Below are 16,950 nucleotides of genomic sequence, written 5' to 3' on the forward strand. Positions count from 1 at the left end.
CTTTGCTTACTTGTATAACCTTAAAAACTTCATTTTTAGCTATGATGAGGGACATTCTACCTACTCCACCCAAACTATTTTTTTTAACATGACAAGAAACCTCCCAGTTCTTAAAAAAAAAATTGACAGTTTGAATACACAAATAAGTATATACTTTATGGCAAAAGATACAAAGTTTTAAAAGACAAGTATCAAACTAGGGAAAGTATTTGCTCAATAAGAAAAGACAAATACCTTACATGAAAAAGCAATGATGAGAAAAAGCCAGTCTGCACAAGAATAACAAACAAAAAAGAAACAGGTAAGAATGCTCAGCCTCACTAAAAATAAATGTGCATTAGAAACAAAGAGGGTTTTTTTTTTTTCCAATTAACAGATTGGCAAAGATTTAAAAGAGTAACAATTTGGGGGTTACGGAGGACTTGGGAAGACAAGCAGGCAAAAATGTATTTTTAGGGTTGTTCATTGCAGTGTTATTTCTAATTGCAAAAATTTGAACAATCCATATGCTTAGTCAGTAGGGGGTTTGTCAGATAAATTATAGTGTATCTATTGTTGAGCACCTTGAAGCCAAGAAAAGGAAATGCAGGTCATTGTAGGAACATGGGAAGATATCCATGATATATAGTTGGTTTAGGAAGCATGTTAAACAGTATGTACATTATTTCTACATGTGTTCATATAATTTTTTAAAATTACAGATTTAGATATAATGTGTTTTTAATACCTCAGATTTTTAATTAACACCTAGATGGACAGCCGGGTACCTTTTAGAGGAAGCGTGTGCCATTTCTGCACTAGAAATCTGGGAGTGTGACCGTGCCATCATTTATCATCTCAGTAATTAAAGTATTCATTAAATAAATGGCTTTCTGAGGCATCTGTAAAATAAGAGACTGAAAAAATTTAAGTGTCTGCGTACTTACTGTTGGTGTTGATGGTTTCATATACCACAGAAGCCTCACGCATCATTCCTCACTTGCCCGATTGCTGGAAGCCGTCCAGCGTGCCTCACAGGTGGTTCACTTAGTGACGGTGTGGATTTGGTCATCACTGCATGAAGCAGTTACGTATTCAGTCCTGTCCCAAATCCCACAGTTATAATGATCTAAGATAAATTAGATTCTGAAATACGCACTGATACAAATCTAGTACGTCTGCCCAAGAAGTATTTATTTACCCTGGGTGAATAAAGAGTCAGAAAACGCCAGTTTGAATGGGAGCAGGCACTCTTGACTGGAGCAGCAGTTTATTTTCAGATGATTCCCTTGACCACTAGAAATAAATGTTTACACCATGAAAGACAATCTTGGTATTAAGGATGTCACGTTTGGAGAAAAACATGACTTTTCCAGGACTGAAATTAGATTTGGAATATTACTGATAAATTCTAATTCTTGTGTAGTGGGTTCACTTTTACTTTATTATTATGCTTTATAACATTTTCATGATATATTCTTTTATAAATTTCAAATACTAATTTTTGAAGAAAGAACATAAACTGGGTGTTTAGTGCCTAGTTCAGTCTGTGTTCATTATTTTCATTCATTAACTCGTTAATCAGTGTGTTTCCAAATGATGTGTAGTTTAGGCAAGATTAAAGATAAACCCGGCACTTTGTGTCCTTAGATTCTGAATGAAAATTGCAAAGTACAAAACCTCTTTCCCTGCTCCTGCCAGCCACGTAAAGCATAGTGCGATTTGCGGTCCTCTTGCTTTCAGATGGTGGCCAGCGGAGATCTGCAACCCCAGATCCGTGCCGCTGAACATCCAGGGCCTCAAGCACGACCTGGGGGACTTCCCTGTGTTCTTCTTCGGCTCCCACGACTACTACTGGGTCCACCAGGGCAGAGTGTTCCCTTACGTCGAAGGAGACAAAAGCTTTGCTGAGGGACAAACTAGTATTAACAAGACCTTCAAAAAAGGTACATTGTATAATGTTTACAGTGGCTTAGAACTCAGGCTCCAGGTTGGCTCTCAGCACCTCCTAACTTGCACATGATGTTAATCAGATGAGGAGTTTCACTGGGTGGTGTCCCTAAGTTTCCAGTCACATTAGAACCACATCACAATCCAACCAATTAGAAAGATTCAGTAAAGTAGACTGTGGCATGGGGATGAAAATAGTGTCTTCAGTGATGTTTCTACAGACATAGAGGTTGTTCTGGAAACATGCAGTCTTCTGAATCAGGTGAAGCTCCTTTGCCACAAAAGAGTCACCAGTTGCCGGGAAGTTTAGCTCTCTGGGTAAGAGTGAAATGCATGAGAATCTGGTACAAGGTGACCGCTGCTCTCTGGTTCATGTGGAAGTCGCTGATCGTCGAAGAGGGGCCTCTTCTCTGAGGACACTGGCCCAGAGCACAGCATCCAGCCATAAATGACTTACATCCTATCTCAGTGTTACCCTATCCTAGTGGTAGGTAAATGGTTGTTTCCAGAGTATCATTTTAAAAAAACCTCAGGCCAGATTCAGTGCATTGGAAGGCAGTGTAAAAGTACTAAAAGTACTCTCCCAGCGGGCTTTGTTTATTTTTGGTATTTATGTATTTTTTGTTTGGTCTCATTGCAGCACTGGAAGAAGCTGCCAAACGCTTCCAGGAATTGAAAGCACAGAGAGAAAGTAAAGAAGCCCTGGAGATTGAAAAAAACTCGAGAAAGCCCCCTCCTTACAAACACATCAAAGTGAGTCTTTGCCTGTGAGAACGCTGGTGTTTGACGACAAGATGATTAGTAGTTAGGAGGCCCTTGTTGACTTGGCAGAACTTTGGCCGATTCCCACCCAGTCTTCCGAAAAACCAGCTGAGAGCTGCTGTTGGAGCGTCATCTGGGAGCCGTGGCTGCTGCCCCCTGAGGACCTGGTCTTTGATGAGCCCCTCATACTGGGGAGCATTGTGTTCAATGTGAAATCCTGTTCTTGCTCCGTCAGCTTATCCTGTAACCAAATGAGAATATGGGTGTGTGGCCCCTTCCTTCCAGAGAGTCCACAGTTGTTTTCAGTTATGAAATTTCCATCAACTGATGGAAGGAGAAATACTCAGGATAAACAAGTGAGAATTCACATCAAGTTGTGATATTTTTGTCAACTAAGGAGCAGCAGGTAGTATTCCTAGCTCGTCTGTGGGGGAAAGTACGATTAAGAGAAAGAGCCTTTCTCAGGGTCTCACCACAAGGCAGCAGCGGAGCCACCGGGGCCTGGATGTTTCTGCCTGCCTTGTCGAGTTCCTCCCTCTCATCTGTGATTCTGTTTTCCAGGCTAACAAAGTCATAGGAAAGGTGCAGATCCAGGTTGCAGACCTGTCAGAGATTCCCCGCTGTAACTGCAAGCCGGCTGACGAGAACCCGTGCGGCCTGGAGTCCGAGTGCCTGAACAGGATGCTGCAGTACGAGTGCCACCCGCAGGTGTGCCCGGCGGGGGAGCGCTGCCAGAACCAGTGCTTTACAAAGAGGCTCTACCCCGATGCGGAAATCATCAAGACGGAGCGGAGAGGCTGGGGCCTCAGGACCAAGAGGAGCATTAAGAAGGTAGCATGGGACAGGGCAGTGGTGGGAGAGGAACAGCCAGGACCTGTGCCTCTTAGAGATGCTTCATTAAGGACAAAGTAGATGGAGATTTAGTCCAAAATTTTGAAGCTTCCCCTCTTGAGGGTTTGGCAGTTCTTCAGCAAAGAAGAGACGGTAGGAAGATGTAGCAATAAAATGCACGTCAACTTTGGCTTTCCTATGATCAGTCATAAAAAAGAAAAGGGACACTGGTCATTCTACTTGAAATACTTTTTACTTGTTAAACAAAAGTGCACAAGAGTAAAATAATGTACTGGGACAGAAACTAGCAACACAAGGACTTTGCACCGAGATCATAATTCATTAGCCATGAAACCCTGGCCAAGTCATTCAGCTTCCCTGAGCCTCAGTTTCCTCATCTCTAAAATGGACATAATTATCCCCTATGTATTTAAGGGTTGTTGCTAATCTCAAAGTAGCTCATATATACAAAAGCAACTAGAAAAAGTTGAGATCTTTACAACTTATGAATTACCTTCATTCTTATACTTTGAGGTGATTTTTTCAAAGCAGTCTTTTTGTCTCGCACAAGAAATGCATGCCCACTGTAGAAAAAAATTTTAATACAAATAACTCAAAGAAAATTGAAAATCACCAGTACATCCTACTACTCAAACAGTGGCTCTCAAACTTTAGAGATCCTGAGAATCTCCCAGGGTCCTTGTTAAAACACTCTTACTGAAATATTGGGGACAGGCCTGCATAATCTGCATCTTTAAACAAGTCCCCGCCTGCCTAGTGCCTATACAGAGAACGGGGAGGTGTATTCACTGAGAGAAGATGGATTGTTGGGAATTGAAAATTATTCTTGGCACCTTTCTACTGTTTTTAAAAAAATCACCTTTTTAAAAATCATATCCACCTTGGACATGCGGATTGCATTGCTTGGACAAAGGCCACCTGCATTTGACACGTCATTATATAATGCGCAGGTTTTGATATTTAACGCCTCGTGTACCACGTGTTCAAATTTTTGCCTATGAATTCAGGGGAGTTTTGGGGACCGCCCTGAAATCTATCCAAGTTAATATCGTGCTAACACCTTTTATTCTAAAATTTACTCTTATTTACTAAATTAATGATGTAATAAAGAGAAAAGAAAACACAATCAGGATTAAAGGGTAGGATTGCCCTTTAGCACTCGGGTAATTGCTAATGTAAAACAGTCAGTCTCTTACAAAATAGCCAGAAATACAGTCACTGTACAGCATAATCATAAAGTTTTCCTGACCGTGTACCGGAGCTAAACAGGGGACTTCCTATTAGGAAGTGGTTTCTTAGAAATTGAAGAAATTATATAAAATACTGAATCAAACACTCTCTTTTCGCCATTGCCTTTATGTATAGATTTCTAGCATCTTAAAAGGTCTTTACTGTGATATTTTTATTCACAATTGAATTCACAGTTAATGGTTTTAAGTCCAGCAAGTAACTCTTTGAGGCTAAAGATTTGTCACTTTTTGGATGCCTAAAATACTTCTTTGACAGAATAGTAGAGACATTTGTTCACAGCCACGTCAGGTTTGTGAGACTTGCACTGCTCACATTTGCTATCAGCACTTTAATTTTCTACAGTCACTCTTTTTCATACAATAGTAAATATAAGCCATAATAAATGGTGTTCAAGCTTTTAAAGCCACAGAACCCTGTCTCCAAATGAAGCCTTAACTTGAATTCCATTATGTAAAAAAAAAAAAAAAAAAAAAAGTGAAGTGGAGCTGATTAGGTTTGAGTTCTGCTCTGTGGGTTTCCATTAAAGAAAACTTGGCATAAAATAGTTAAGTACAGTAACACTAGGTGGCCATGCAGCCAAGACGGCACTGAAATGGAACGCCCCTGAGGGTGGCGATACTGTATAATAGTGCAAAATGCTGTTCATTAGCTGAGGTCCAAGTCCAGACTGGATGGAGAAAAAGCCATTGAAGGCTGCCAGTGCCTGGTCCACAGATGTGCAGAACTGTTCTGTTACAGTATTGCAGTTACAGATGAATTGTGTCTCTTTTCTAACCTAACCCTTTGTCATAGCTTGTAAGTCAAGAAAAATGAGGGTGACAAAAAGCCAGAGGTGGACTTCTGTGTGACCATGCCCCAGATGATCCAAGCATGTGGCTGCTTGAAGTAGATGGTGCCCCCACCCCACTGCCCAGAAAGCCTGACTCGTGGGTAGCTGGGTTGGCTCGTCCCAATTTGACCCATTCACTTCTTTTGTCATATACAAAAGTGACCGTCTTTTCTTTGTTCAGTAGAGCAAGTTAAATCTTTTATATTAAAATATTAAGGACATCAGCTTATGTTCTTAGTGATGTACCAAAATCAGAAAATATAATACAGTACTGTATTAGATGACTGATATTTGCTGTCAGTTGTGTGATGTAAGAGTTATCAGAAGGGCTGATGAGAATCTGTTTTGGGGGTGGGTGGAGTAACACAAGTCTAGTAAAACAATAAGCAAATACATCTTAACTTATTCCCTAAGGCATTTCTTTGCCTCAGAAATGTATTAGTAACACTGATAAATCCTGTAGATAATGCTGTTGTCCTAGACTGAATCAAACATGCTTTTAATGATTATGCATTTTTAAGCATGAAAGATTGAATGTACAGTATTTACCCTTATTTCAAAAGGAGCTTACCACTACACACCTGTTAGAACAGCAAAATTAAAAAAAGGGACTATGCCAGGTGCTAGCGAGGATGTGGAGAAACTGGCTCTCTCAGACACGGGGAACATGTGGTGAGAGTGCAGCCACTCTGGAGAGTCGCTCAACAGTTTCTTAAAACATTAAACATATGCTCCTCATATGATCCAGCATTTATCCCAGAGAAACGAAAACCTCTGTGTGCACAACAACTTGTATCAGAATGTTGTAATAGCCCAAATATGGAAACCATTCAACAGGTGACTGGTTAAACTGTGGTGCATCTGCAGTGTGGCCCATCACTCAGCAGTAAAAAAAAAAAAAAAAAAAAAAAAATCAACTATTGATACACACAACAGTCTGGATGGATCTCAAGAGAATGAGGCTGAGTTTCTCTTTAAGGAGTCAGTCTCTAAAGGTTACATACTGTGATTCCGTTTCTAGAACACACTCAAAATGACAAAACTGTAGTGTTGGAGGACAAATTAGGAACGGGATGGGGTGGAGGAGGGATGGAGCTACACAGGGGCTCTCTGTGTTGATGGAACAGCCCTGTACCTGGACTGTGGTGGTTACCTGACTCTACACCGGACAGAATTCCATACAACTACACACATGCATACAAATGAGGGCACGTAAAATTGGTGAAATCTGAGTAAGCCTTGTAGATTTGTACCAGTGTCCATTTCTGGTTCTAACTTTGTGCTGTAGTTATGCTTGCAGGGTTCTCTTTGGCTGATTCTCTTGGATTGTGCATGTGGTGGTAAGGAATACTTGCTAATGTAATAGTCTAATTTTACATTCTCTATTGCATGCTTCTCTGCAGGGTGAATTTGTAAATGAATATGTTGGCGAATTAATTGACGAAGAAGAGTGCAGATTGCGAATCAAGCGAGCCCACGAGAACAGTGTAACTAATTTTTATATGTTAACTGTTACCAAGGTAAAATTGCTTTTTTTTTTGGTAAGAAAAAAAGGATTTCTTGGTTTAGTTTCATGCTCTTAGGTTGAACTCAGTTTCCTTCCTCTAATTTGATTTTTTCAGGCAAATTTTATAATGATTTGCAGTAGCCAGTATGCTACCCACTGTAATGTGGTCAGTATACCAGAGTACAAAAGCAAATGGTTATTGGAGCCTTGCACAGGTCACGTGAGACAGCGCTGTGAGTGGAAGATGACCAGGAGTAGGGGTAACACACCTGGATCAGAGTCCCAGCTCGTCTTAGTCACCCAAAGACCTGGCCCTCAGTTTCTTTATCACCGAAGGAGAGAATCAGCTCTGTAATTCTAAGTTATAAACCACCATTAAAATTCTGCTTTAGCAAAAATTGTAACCCTAAATTGTTCTGTGTATTTCGACTTTTTTATGAGTTAGGAAAAATGGATGCTGTCATAAGAAAAATGACAGTAAAACTTCTGGTTTAATACGTGTAACTAATTGCTATTTGATGCACCTTAGAACAAAACTATTTCATTTAATTTATTCAGCAGTCCTCTGATTTACAGAGGACAAGAAACTGAGGTCCAGTCATGATAAAAAGATTTGTTGAATATCGTTATAGTTTAATGAAAAGCCATTAGTTTAATGAAGACTAGTACCCGTGTTTCCTGAGTTCCAGGCTGTCTCTAAAACTGAGAGTCAAAGTATTATTAAAAGAACTAGAGATCATTTAAAAAGTATTAACTGATACGTCATTGTTTAAACGTTTTACAACTTTCATGAACATGTACTCATAAACATTAAATGCCATTTATTTATGACTGCTAATTGGCCCCTTAAATCCTCTCCTCACTGCCAGTGACCCCACCAGCCAGCTTGACAGCACTCAGGAGGCTTCATCCTCTAGAGCTTTTCCAGATTATCAGAGTTTAAACTCAACATGTTGACCTTTTAACAGTATTTTAAACTTTAGTGTAAATTAAATAAGATTACAAAGATTATGTCCCAAGCTCTAGCCCCACCATCAGTCAGATCTCCACGTCTTCACTCAGAGAAGTTTCTCACTTTTCCTCCTCCCCTCTTTATGGTCTAAGCTCCTGTCCACCCCACTACATACACCCCCAGTTTTGTCTCTTGCTCGGGGCCGGAAAGGAGGGCTGACAGCACAGGAGAGCGCTCTGCTCGGAAAATACCTTTCCTTAAGCCTACTGCCAGCTAATCTTCTAAGTAGCATTATTCTGTGATCTGTCTGTTGCCAGAAACAAACCTTAAAAGAAACTAAACTCCACTTCATCTTAGTAGCTTTGACTTGAAGTTCATCAGATAAAGTAGAGAACTTAGTTGCACAGAGAGCACCCCGTTTTTGGAGCTGTCAGGTGTCGGCCATCTGCTGCTGCCTCGCAGCTCTTGCCAGCATTGGATGTTTCTAAGACAGGCTTATGCTCAGGTTTATGTCAAAGGGACCTTTCCTTTCTTTTCTTCCTGAAGGACCGAATCATTGATGCTGGCCCAAAAGGAAATTATTCTCGCTTTATGAACCACAGTTGTAATCCCAACTGTGAAACACAGAAGTGGACGGTGAATGGTGATGTTCGAGTGGGACTCTTTGCTCTTTGTGACATTCCTGCAGGTAAAAGCAACTTGCTCCCTCTCTGGGAATTAAGTTTATCTTAGAAGGCAGGACATTCTTCAAGTTTTGATGTTCAAGTATTTATTCAAATAAGATAAAGAGCTATATTTAGAACTGCTATCTGCCAGTAAGAAGTTAACCTCTATGTCCTGCAAAAGGGAGCTGAGTAAGGGAGGTTAATACAGAATTCTGTGTGTCTGTGATCCTGCTGAATTCGTTCTCCAAATTACTGCTGGCTGCATAATGCAAGCAGGTGTTTCAGCTTTGGGTTTTTTTTTTAATATTAAAAGTAATTAGCCTGTGTTAACATCAGCTGGTTTCTTCGTTTGTTTGTGGGGGGGTTGGCTTTGTTTTTTATTTTTTAGTTTGAAAGATCAGTCTGTTTCAAATTAGACATAAAAGTTTCTTGAAGCAGAGTTACTGCTTTCATTTCTCCTTAGCCGTCCAGCATCTTAACAGCACAACTTAATTTCTCATTTGTTAAGTTTGTAGGAAAATGGGTGAGAGGAGAAATGCTGTAGCTAAAAGGGATGTGAACTGTGTTTCTAGCACTCACTGGGTGTTGTCCAGGCCCAGCTAAAAGCAAGCTTGGACCTCCTAGTTTGAATCCCTGGATTTTGGTGTGTATGGTGCATCATGAACTCTTCTGAGCGTAATAGGCATTTAGTCCTGGAATGAATTGTCACAATTCCATGGTTGTGTTGTTATTTACAAACTAGTGTAAATTAGCTTTAGAAAAGAGAGCTAAACTAGAACCCATTTTTCTTGAGCACAGATTTCAGATTCTTAGTCCCTATTACATAGTCTTTGACCACTTCACTGAAAAGGACATGACTTTTGTAGAATATTAAGTTTTGCTTTAGTCATTGGTGGATGGGGACATTTTCCTCCAGTTTTGTTGTTTTTTCCTTTTTTCTTGTTTCCATCACCATCTTCAGAGGGAAAAATCTTCATGTCAGAATTATGTCTTTTTTCTTTATGAAGGTGCGTCTTTGACAGCATCTCTCCTCCCCATGACCTGAGGATGAATTTTCTCTCTCTCTTGTTCTAGGGATGGAGTTAACATTTAACTATAACCTGGACTGTCTGGGCAACGGCAGGACGGAGTGCCACTGTGGGGCGGACAACTGCAGTGGTTTTCTCGGAGTGCGGCCGAAGGTCGGGAGGGGGCGCCCAGGCCCTGGAGCTGGGGGCGGGCTGCTGATGAAGGTTGTCTGGGGCCGGCTGGGGACGTGCAGGCCAGTGGGACCTGGTTTGGTGTGCAGGTTGTCAGTTATGTTTACCCAAAGTTTGGACTCCAGCTTGCACAAGGGGTACATCTCAGTAAAAACGGGTAGTTCTGCAAAGGGGTGTCTATTTCTGATTGAGTTTGAAGTTAGCAAAATCCTTTTCAGTTTTTAAAAAATTCACAGTGTACTAAAAACCATCAAATTGGTGAATTTTATAGTTTGTGAATTACATCTCAGTGTCTTTGAAGTTTTTAAAAAAAGCACTTTTTCAAAAGTCAGTGGAAACGAAGCCTTATGTTTAGTATAGTTCTGTCACGAGATGAGTCCTTCCGGCGGTTTAGTCACTGAACAACAGACAAAGTTCAGTGAACGTGAGGTTGTAGGATTTTCCTTTTCTGTGAAGCTTCATGCACTGTGATCATTAAAACCGCGGTCCTTCCGTCCTACCAGGCGGCGTGTGCGTCCACAACCGAAGAAAAGGCAAAAAATGCTAAGTTAAAGCAGAAGAGACGAAAAATCAAAACAGAACCAAAGCAGATGCATGAAGATTACTGTTTTCAGTGTGGAGACGGGGGAGAGCTGGTCATGTGCGACAAAAAGGACTGTCCCAAAGCCTACCACCTCCTATGCCTTAACCTGACCCAGCCGCCGTACGGTAAGCCCGGCCCCGGGACCCTCCCCTGACTCGAGTTTTTGCCGGTGATGTGTAGCTGGGAGTTTGTCCTGGGCTCCCTGGTGGAGCCGTGGACCCGGAAACGTGGAAGGAACAGGCCCCAAGAGCCAACAAAAATGTTGCTAGTGAGAAATCGGTCTCTCTGCAAGTGCGGGGTGCCTGCGGGCCAGCAAGCATTCGCTCCCTGTATTTTATCACGTAGGGGAGGAGCTGGCCGCGGGGCGCTGCGTGCGGGGCGGTAGCCCCCAGCCGCGCTGGAGGCCCCCAGACCTGTGCCGGTTGGGCCGCCGGGCCTAGCGCGCTGGTTGGACTGGAGGAGGCGGGGAGGGGGTGTCCGCGGGCCGTGGGCGCAGGCACTCACCGGGCTCGCCCTCCCGCCCTCACCAGGAAAGTGGGAGTGCCCGTGGCATCGGTGCGACCAGTGCGGCGGTGCAGCCGCTTCCTTCTGTGAGTTCTGTCCCCGCTCGTTCTGTAAAGAGCACCAGGAGGGGGCGCTGGTTCCCTCCGCGCTGGAAGGCCGTCTCTGCTGCTCTGAACACGACCCCGGAGCTCCCGTGTCGTCCGAATACTGGAGCAAGATGAAATGTAAATTGGAATCACAAGATCACGCAGAAGAAGGCAAAGAATAACTGGGTGGTGATTTCCTTTTTCTTTGTTTTTTCTTTTTATTTAAATTAAAAAAGGAAAAGAAAAAAGTCAGTAGGTGCTGCATGAGGGCCAGGAGAGGCCGCTGCAGCGCGGACATCAGCGCCGCCCTGTTCGAGCGGAGACAGGACGCAGGTGGTGCAGGCCGGAGCAGTTGGTGGTAGCTGGTTTCTCGGTTTTGTTCTTTTGGTTTGGGGACTCTTGTGGAGGGTTAGATTCCCTTGGTCTTTTCTTGCTTTTTATTGTGCTTCAATGCCTCTGCAGCTGGAAAACGATGTCTTCACTTTTAAAATAAGAACGAGAAAAGAATGAGATAAATGAGATAAATTTAAAGTCTAGAATGTGTTCCTTTGGTGTAAAAAGCAAAAGTAGCCATCATTCCTTTATTTATTTTCATGTTTTAAAATTTTAAGAAGTGTAGTTCAGATAGTCTAATCAGTGTACGTGTGTGTGTGTGTGTGTTTTAAGTAGGAATTGGAGAAAGCCCCCTAGAAAAGGGTGTGATGGTCTCATACACCTCTGTCCTGGGCAGTAGGTAGGCTGACTTCTCTTTCCCTTCCAGGTGTCTTTCATAGTCTTAGGGAAGGGCTCTGTGGGAGTACCAAATCCGGCCTCTTGAAAACAGAAGGCCTCAGTGGATTACCTCTGTGGTCTTAAACTGGGTGGGCTTTGTGATAGACAGCTGTACCTAGAACGGTATGGTATGTAAGGTGGTTGTTGGTTTTGTTTTGGGGGAAAAAAAAAAAAAAGAAATTGATGCACTCACTGAGTTTGGAATGTTTTCCATTGACAATGGGTATTTTTGATGAAGTGCATTTATGTGGATGTGAATGCGTAGTTAGAATGGTCATTCCCGCTCCCCTGACCCACTGATAAAGGCAGCTAAAGGGAGACGAAAGGCACAGACTGAAAGTTGGATCAAATAAGCACCATTTTCTGTTCGATTTAATGTTGACTCTGGTCTGACTTGGAGAGAATTATGGGCGTTTTATTTTCTGTCTCTACTTTCCTCTCCCTGTCGAGCATCCCCTTTGTCCACTGACCCCTCAGTCGTGTTTCCTGGTGAAACCACCCCGATGCATTTGAACTGTGTTTGAATAGATCTTTTTGGTTTAGTTCCTAATTTTGGGGGGGGTCCCCAAATTATATGTAAACAACTTATGCTTAGTGTTGTCCAGTCCCTAAAATCACCCCCCGAGGAAGGGAAAACACTTGTACAGGGTATGTAAGGGCCACGCAAACACACTTCGTCGCAGGAAGCACTGAGGGAGGGCCCCCGAGGAAGCAGTGTTAGCGCAAGGGGTTGGGTCTCACAGATGCACGTGAGCCAGGATGTCTGCCCACCGAGTTCCCTTGCTTCTACTGCTAAGGAACTTCTGTATCCAGTATCCCCCATATGAATTCACCAGTAATGTCTGAACCGTTGTAACATGTTCTCAGAAGCCTAGGGCTAGCTCCAATGAACGTTAACTTTCTCTGTGAATTTTGACTGCTTACAGTTGCTGGTACCTGGTAGCATTTATCTTCCCTCAAGAAGTACCTAGTAACCTTACAAAGGTGGGGAGATAGATGCTCTACCGCAAACCTTCCGTTGTGTTACGTGTGTTCCTTTTTCCTATCAATTTAGAGCTCTTCTTTGGAAAAAAGAAGGAAAAAAATGTTTTGTGCCTCTCTCTCTCTCTTTTTTTTTTTTTGTATGTAAATGTGCAATTATACTGGATTGTTTCTTGTTAAAAAAAAAAACAACAAAACAAAACAAACAAAAAAAAACACTACAGTTCCTTTACTTAAGCTCCTAAACTGCCATTTGCCTGATTCCAGCAAATAATTCTGAGGTAGCTTATCGGACCTCCAATAATTCTCTTGAGTAGACATGGTCTCAAAAGAAAGAGCAGAATAGAAAATGCTACACGTCACCAAATGTGATTGCTCCCAGTCACGTGAGACACGGCGCACCAAACACTAAACTGTGCTCTTGAAGAATCTCTTGAGGAATTATATAGTTTGATGTCCTTTTACAGAATAATTTAAGAAAATCTAGGTTTTATCATACTGAAATTTTATTTTATATATGTATATGATAAATGTTTGCTTTTTTAAACTTACTAACATGAAGGATTTCCTTTAATATTCAAACCGCAACTCTTGCTGAAACAGTCTCCGCCCTGAAATCGTGTCTCCTTGCTTTGTTCTGGACTCAGTGCTATTTAATACCTGACGACTTTTATACGGGAAGCCAGGGTATATCCTGTGTGCGATGAACACCTGCAGTTTAAGTCTTTTTATGCAGCTTCTTCACTGTGTCGCGTTTTGTTCGTATGTCTGAAACAGAGCTCTGCTGAGATTTTTTGGGAGGGCAGTGGGGGGGGGGGTACTGATAGGATTACTCTGCCATTTAAGAAATCAGGGTAGAACACAGATTAGCTGACCGAGCTCTGGAGTCTTTGTCCACGAACGTTCTGTGACATCTGAAAGTGGCTTTAGTTCTGCCGATGCCGCGGAGCTGTCCTCACACCTCCAGTGTCACTGCTGACCTGTTTTATAGATTCTAAAGTCGCAGGTTATGGAGGCAGAAAGGGTGAGCCTGGCTGGCGGGGTGCCTGCCAGTGCCGCCCCGGATGAAATGTCACTCATGCGTCGTCTGAACTTGTCCTTTGTCTGCTTTTAAATCTGTATGTGGTCAGAGCACAAATGGTTGGTTTTTATTCTTGTCTGAAAATGAAATAACTTAAAGTGGCCTGGGAGGATGGTGGTATTTTTTTAACCTCGTGTTGATTCTCTGGAGGAAGAAGTGAATGTTAGATTTTTGATAATCAGCATACAGCCTCAGAAGTTGGATCGGCAACAAGTGAAGATGCAATCCAGGGGGACCTCCCCAGCCCTGGGCAGGAGGAGGGGCCGGACCTGGGGGCCTGAGAAGGGAGGGTGGATGGCCCCTTTCCTGGAAGGCTGAGCAGCAGGAGGAAGTGAGTCACTGCCTAAATACCTAATCAGGGCTCAAGTTAGGAGTGAGGTGGGCTTTGCTTTCATTTTCCTTTTAACAAGGTCCCACCCTATCTTAATTCTCAAAAATGCTCTGGCCTAAGCTATAAAATAGGCTTTTAGAATCACTGAAACTTGGAGATTTCTGTGTGTTCAAGTCAGGAACACATCTAAAAACTGAAAGAAAAAAAAAAAAAGTGGGGTGGGGGGAGGGGAGGGCTGCTGCCAGCTCCCTGCCGCCGTTTCCACATAGCTTTGGAAACACGCCTGTGTATCATGTCGTGAAACCCTGAGGTGATTGCGTAAAGCCGAGTAGCTCGTTGCATGGTCTGTTCTAATCGGGAAGACCCGGGTCTGCAGTTTGGAAACAGGCCAGCTTGACAGACTCGGGCTCTGGACTGCCGAGGAGTGTTGCTTGTCTTTCATTTCACTTTAAAACATAAAGCTCTTCGTCAGCAGTCACCTTCCAGCCAAGGTGCCACGTCCCACCAGGATAAGAAAACAAGTTAGCGTGGAGTCCCCACAGCCCGGGAAGCTTCCCTGGATGTCCTTCCGCCCGAGGTACGGCAACACCAGGAGGTGGCCTTGTTGCTGGCCAGTGCAGATTAGACTTGACTTGCTCTTACAAGGCCGATGTGTCCAGCCACCTGGTTGTCCAAGCTGCTGCAGACGTGAAGTGATCATTTGGAACAACTTCCTCTGGCCCAGGGCCACGTAGAATTGGTCTCTGGTTGTTTGTAAACAAAGAGTGGAAGTGGCTTCCATTTTCAGACAGGCTCGGGAATAGACACAGGTAGACAGCTTTGCCGTGTGTTAATAGTGAAGAGTTGGACATTTGTATATACTGAAATCTACCAACGTCTATCTGGGGTGGGGTACAGGGAGAAAAGGGGGTTTAATAGAGTCAGGGAGGGATGATGATGTTTACCACAGGTACGAAGTAGTCACTTTAACATTGAGACCTCTGCCTCATTGAATTCAGGTTTTTTAAGTACTTGAAACTCCTCAGATTCTCCTTATTTTACAGTAATTTTTGAATTTATGTAGTAGAAAGCATTGTTTTGTATACTGTTCTGTCTCTCACCCTCTCTGAGTTGGATGAAAGGCGGGGTTCTGCAGCTGGGGGTCCCGGTATCACTCAGATCCATGCACACACCTGGGGGAGAGACTCCTGCATGAGATACCAGCAGCATTTATACGAGTATTTCCCACGTATGTCCTTTATTTTGTCAACCCCATCCCCAAGCACCTCTTCTTTCTTTTTAATATATGCCTGTGTAGGGAAAAAACAAAAATTTGCACTTATGTTACACTCCCGAAATGCTGGGTGTGGCCTGTGTGTTTCAAACCCACTTCCGTTCTTTTTTCGTCCTTTTTTCGTCAGTCCATTGCTTAAGTGACAAGGTCAGGTGCTGTGGCACATGTGTGCGCAGGAGGAGGGGGAGGACAATTACCCCTAAAAGTCGCTAACAGGTGAGAAAAAGGGAAAAGATGAGTAGTTGCCAAAGTCATTTATTCAGTCCTTAGTTTTCTTCTATGACATGACTGCGTCCGCTCATTGGCAAGAAAGCGCCCTCGGGTTCCAGTACTCCCTTCCCGGCCTGCCAGACTCCTGATGTGTGCGAATGGCTCTCAGTAGCCATCAGATCACCTAGCTGAGGTGTTTATATGGTGTTCTTGTTGGTTTAGAAGTGGACTGGATAAAATTTACCTTGTTGTCACTAATATTGTCCTTTATCTTATTTGTGCTGCCACATACCCTGTGCTAAAGAAGAAAAGCATATTGCCGCTGATAACCCGGATGCTAAATGATGCTCACAACTGGCTAACAGTAAGGCTCTTTTTAGATACAAGGGTGTGTGCATAATTGGAATTGCTAGGAGAAATTCATCTGTATCGGCTTGTGATATTACTGCACAACGAACACAGATACCTGCAGGTTCTGTTTTCATTTCCTCGTGATCTTTGTCTATGATAATGACCTTTGTAGACTGGTTATTTCTGTACTTTATCTGTAATAAACTTTGTAGACCCTGTGAAATGTTATTTTGCCTAAATCACTTGAGACTTGAGTCTTTAATAACAAAGCATCAATATTCACTAAAGTCGATCTCTCTTGAGTTTCTGTGACTTGGCTAGAAGCTCTTGACACTGAGGGATTAGTGTTAGTTCTCCCTGGGGGGTGTTCCGCTAGGGCATTACTGTATTATGACTTGATGTTGCCACATAGACTTCAAGATATATGATATTTCGGGGATTTTGTTGATTGGCCTATGTTCTGTTGCATAGTGTGACACATATAAAGCTTGGTTAACCTGTACATAGATAGCTTATTGTTGGCTAGTTATAGCGTACTTAGGACTGCCTGTAATATTTAAGCTTCTTTCTGCTGTGTGTGCTGGTAGGAACATATAATTTTTGTACATTGTATCTACTGAGATGTTGCCTTTTTTTATTTCACAAATACTTTGGAATTCAGATGTGGTTTTTGCTTCCGTGAGGATTAATTTGGAAAGATTTTTAATGACATTCCACTGATTTCAGATTTTGCTTGAGATTGACTTCAATAAATTGTCCTGTATGTTCCAAATTAAATATGTGGACTTGTTCATTGCCTGCCACAAGTCACGGGGCAAGAGGCCGTCACGGGC

At 42.7% G+C, this 16,950-nt stretch overlaps 1 protein-coding gene across 3 annotated transcripts in view; it reads left to right on the top strand.

Moving 5' to 3' along the window:
- NSD3 (nuclear receptor binding SET domain protein 3) overlaps nt 1–16,894 on the top strand; it is a 92,132-nt gene extending 75,238 nt beyond the window's left edge. For 2 of the 3 annotated variants that reach the window (XM_032468576.1, XM_032468578.1), the window contains 8 exons: nt 1,723–1,925; nt 2,570–2,682; nt 3,253–3,522; nt 7,027–7,143; nt 8,629–8,770; nt 9,822–9,928; nt 10,450–10,654; nt 11,060–16,894. In XM_032468576.1, the coding sequence (XP_032324467.1) occupies nt 1,723–1,925; nt 2,570–2,682; nt 3,253–3,522; nt 7,027–7,143; nt 8,629–8,770; nt 9,822–9,928; nt 10,450–10,654; nt 11,060–11,301 (1,399 nt within the window). In that variant the 3' untranslated portion in view covers nt 11,302–16,894. The remainder of the gene's footprint in view (nt 1–1,722; nt 1,926–2,569; nt 2,683–3,252; nt 3,523–7,026; nt 7,144–8,628; nt 8,771–9,821; nt 9,929–10,449; nt 10,655–11,059) is intronic. The other variant, XM_032468577.1, reaches the window with a different exon arrangement.
- Nucleotides 16,895–16,950: the final 56 nt, after the last annotated feature.

The sequence above is a fragment of the Camelus ferus genome, chromosome 26, assembly GCF_009834535.1.
Source record: "Camelus ferus isolate YT-003-E chromosome 26, BCGSAC_Cfer_1.0, whole genome shotgun sequence".
NCBI classification, from domain to species: Eukaryota; Metazoa; Chordata; class Mammalia; order Artiodactyla; family Camelidae; genus Camelus; species Camelus ferus.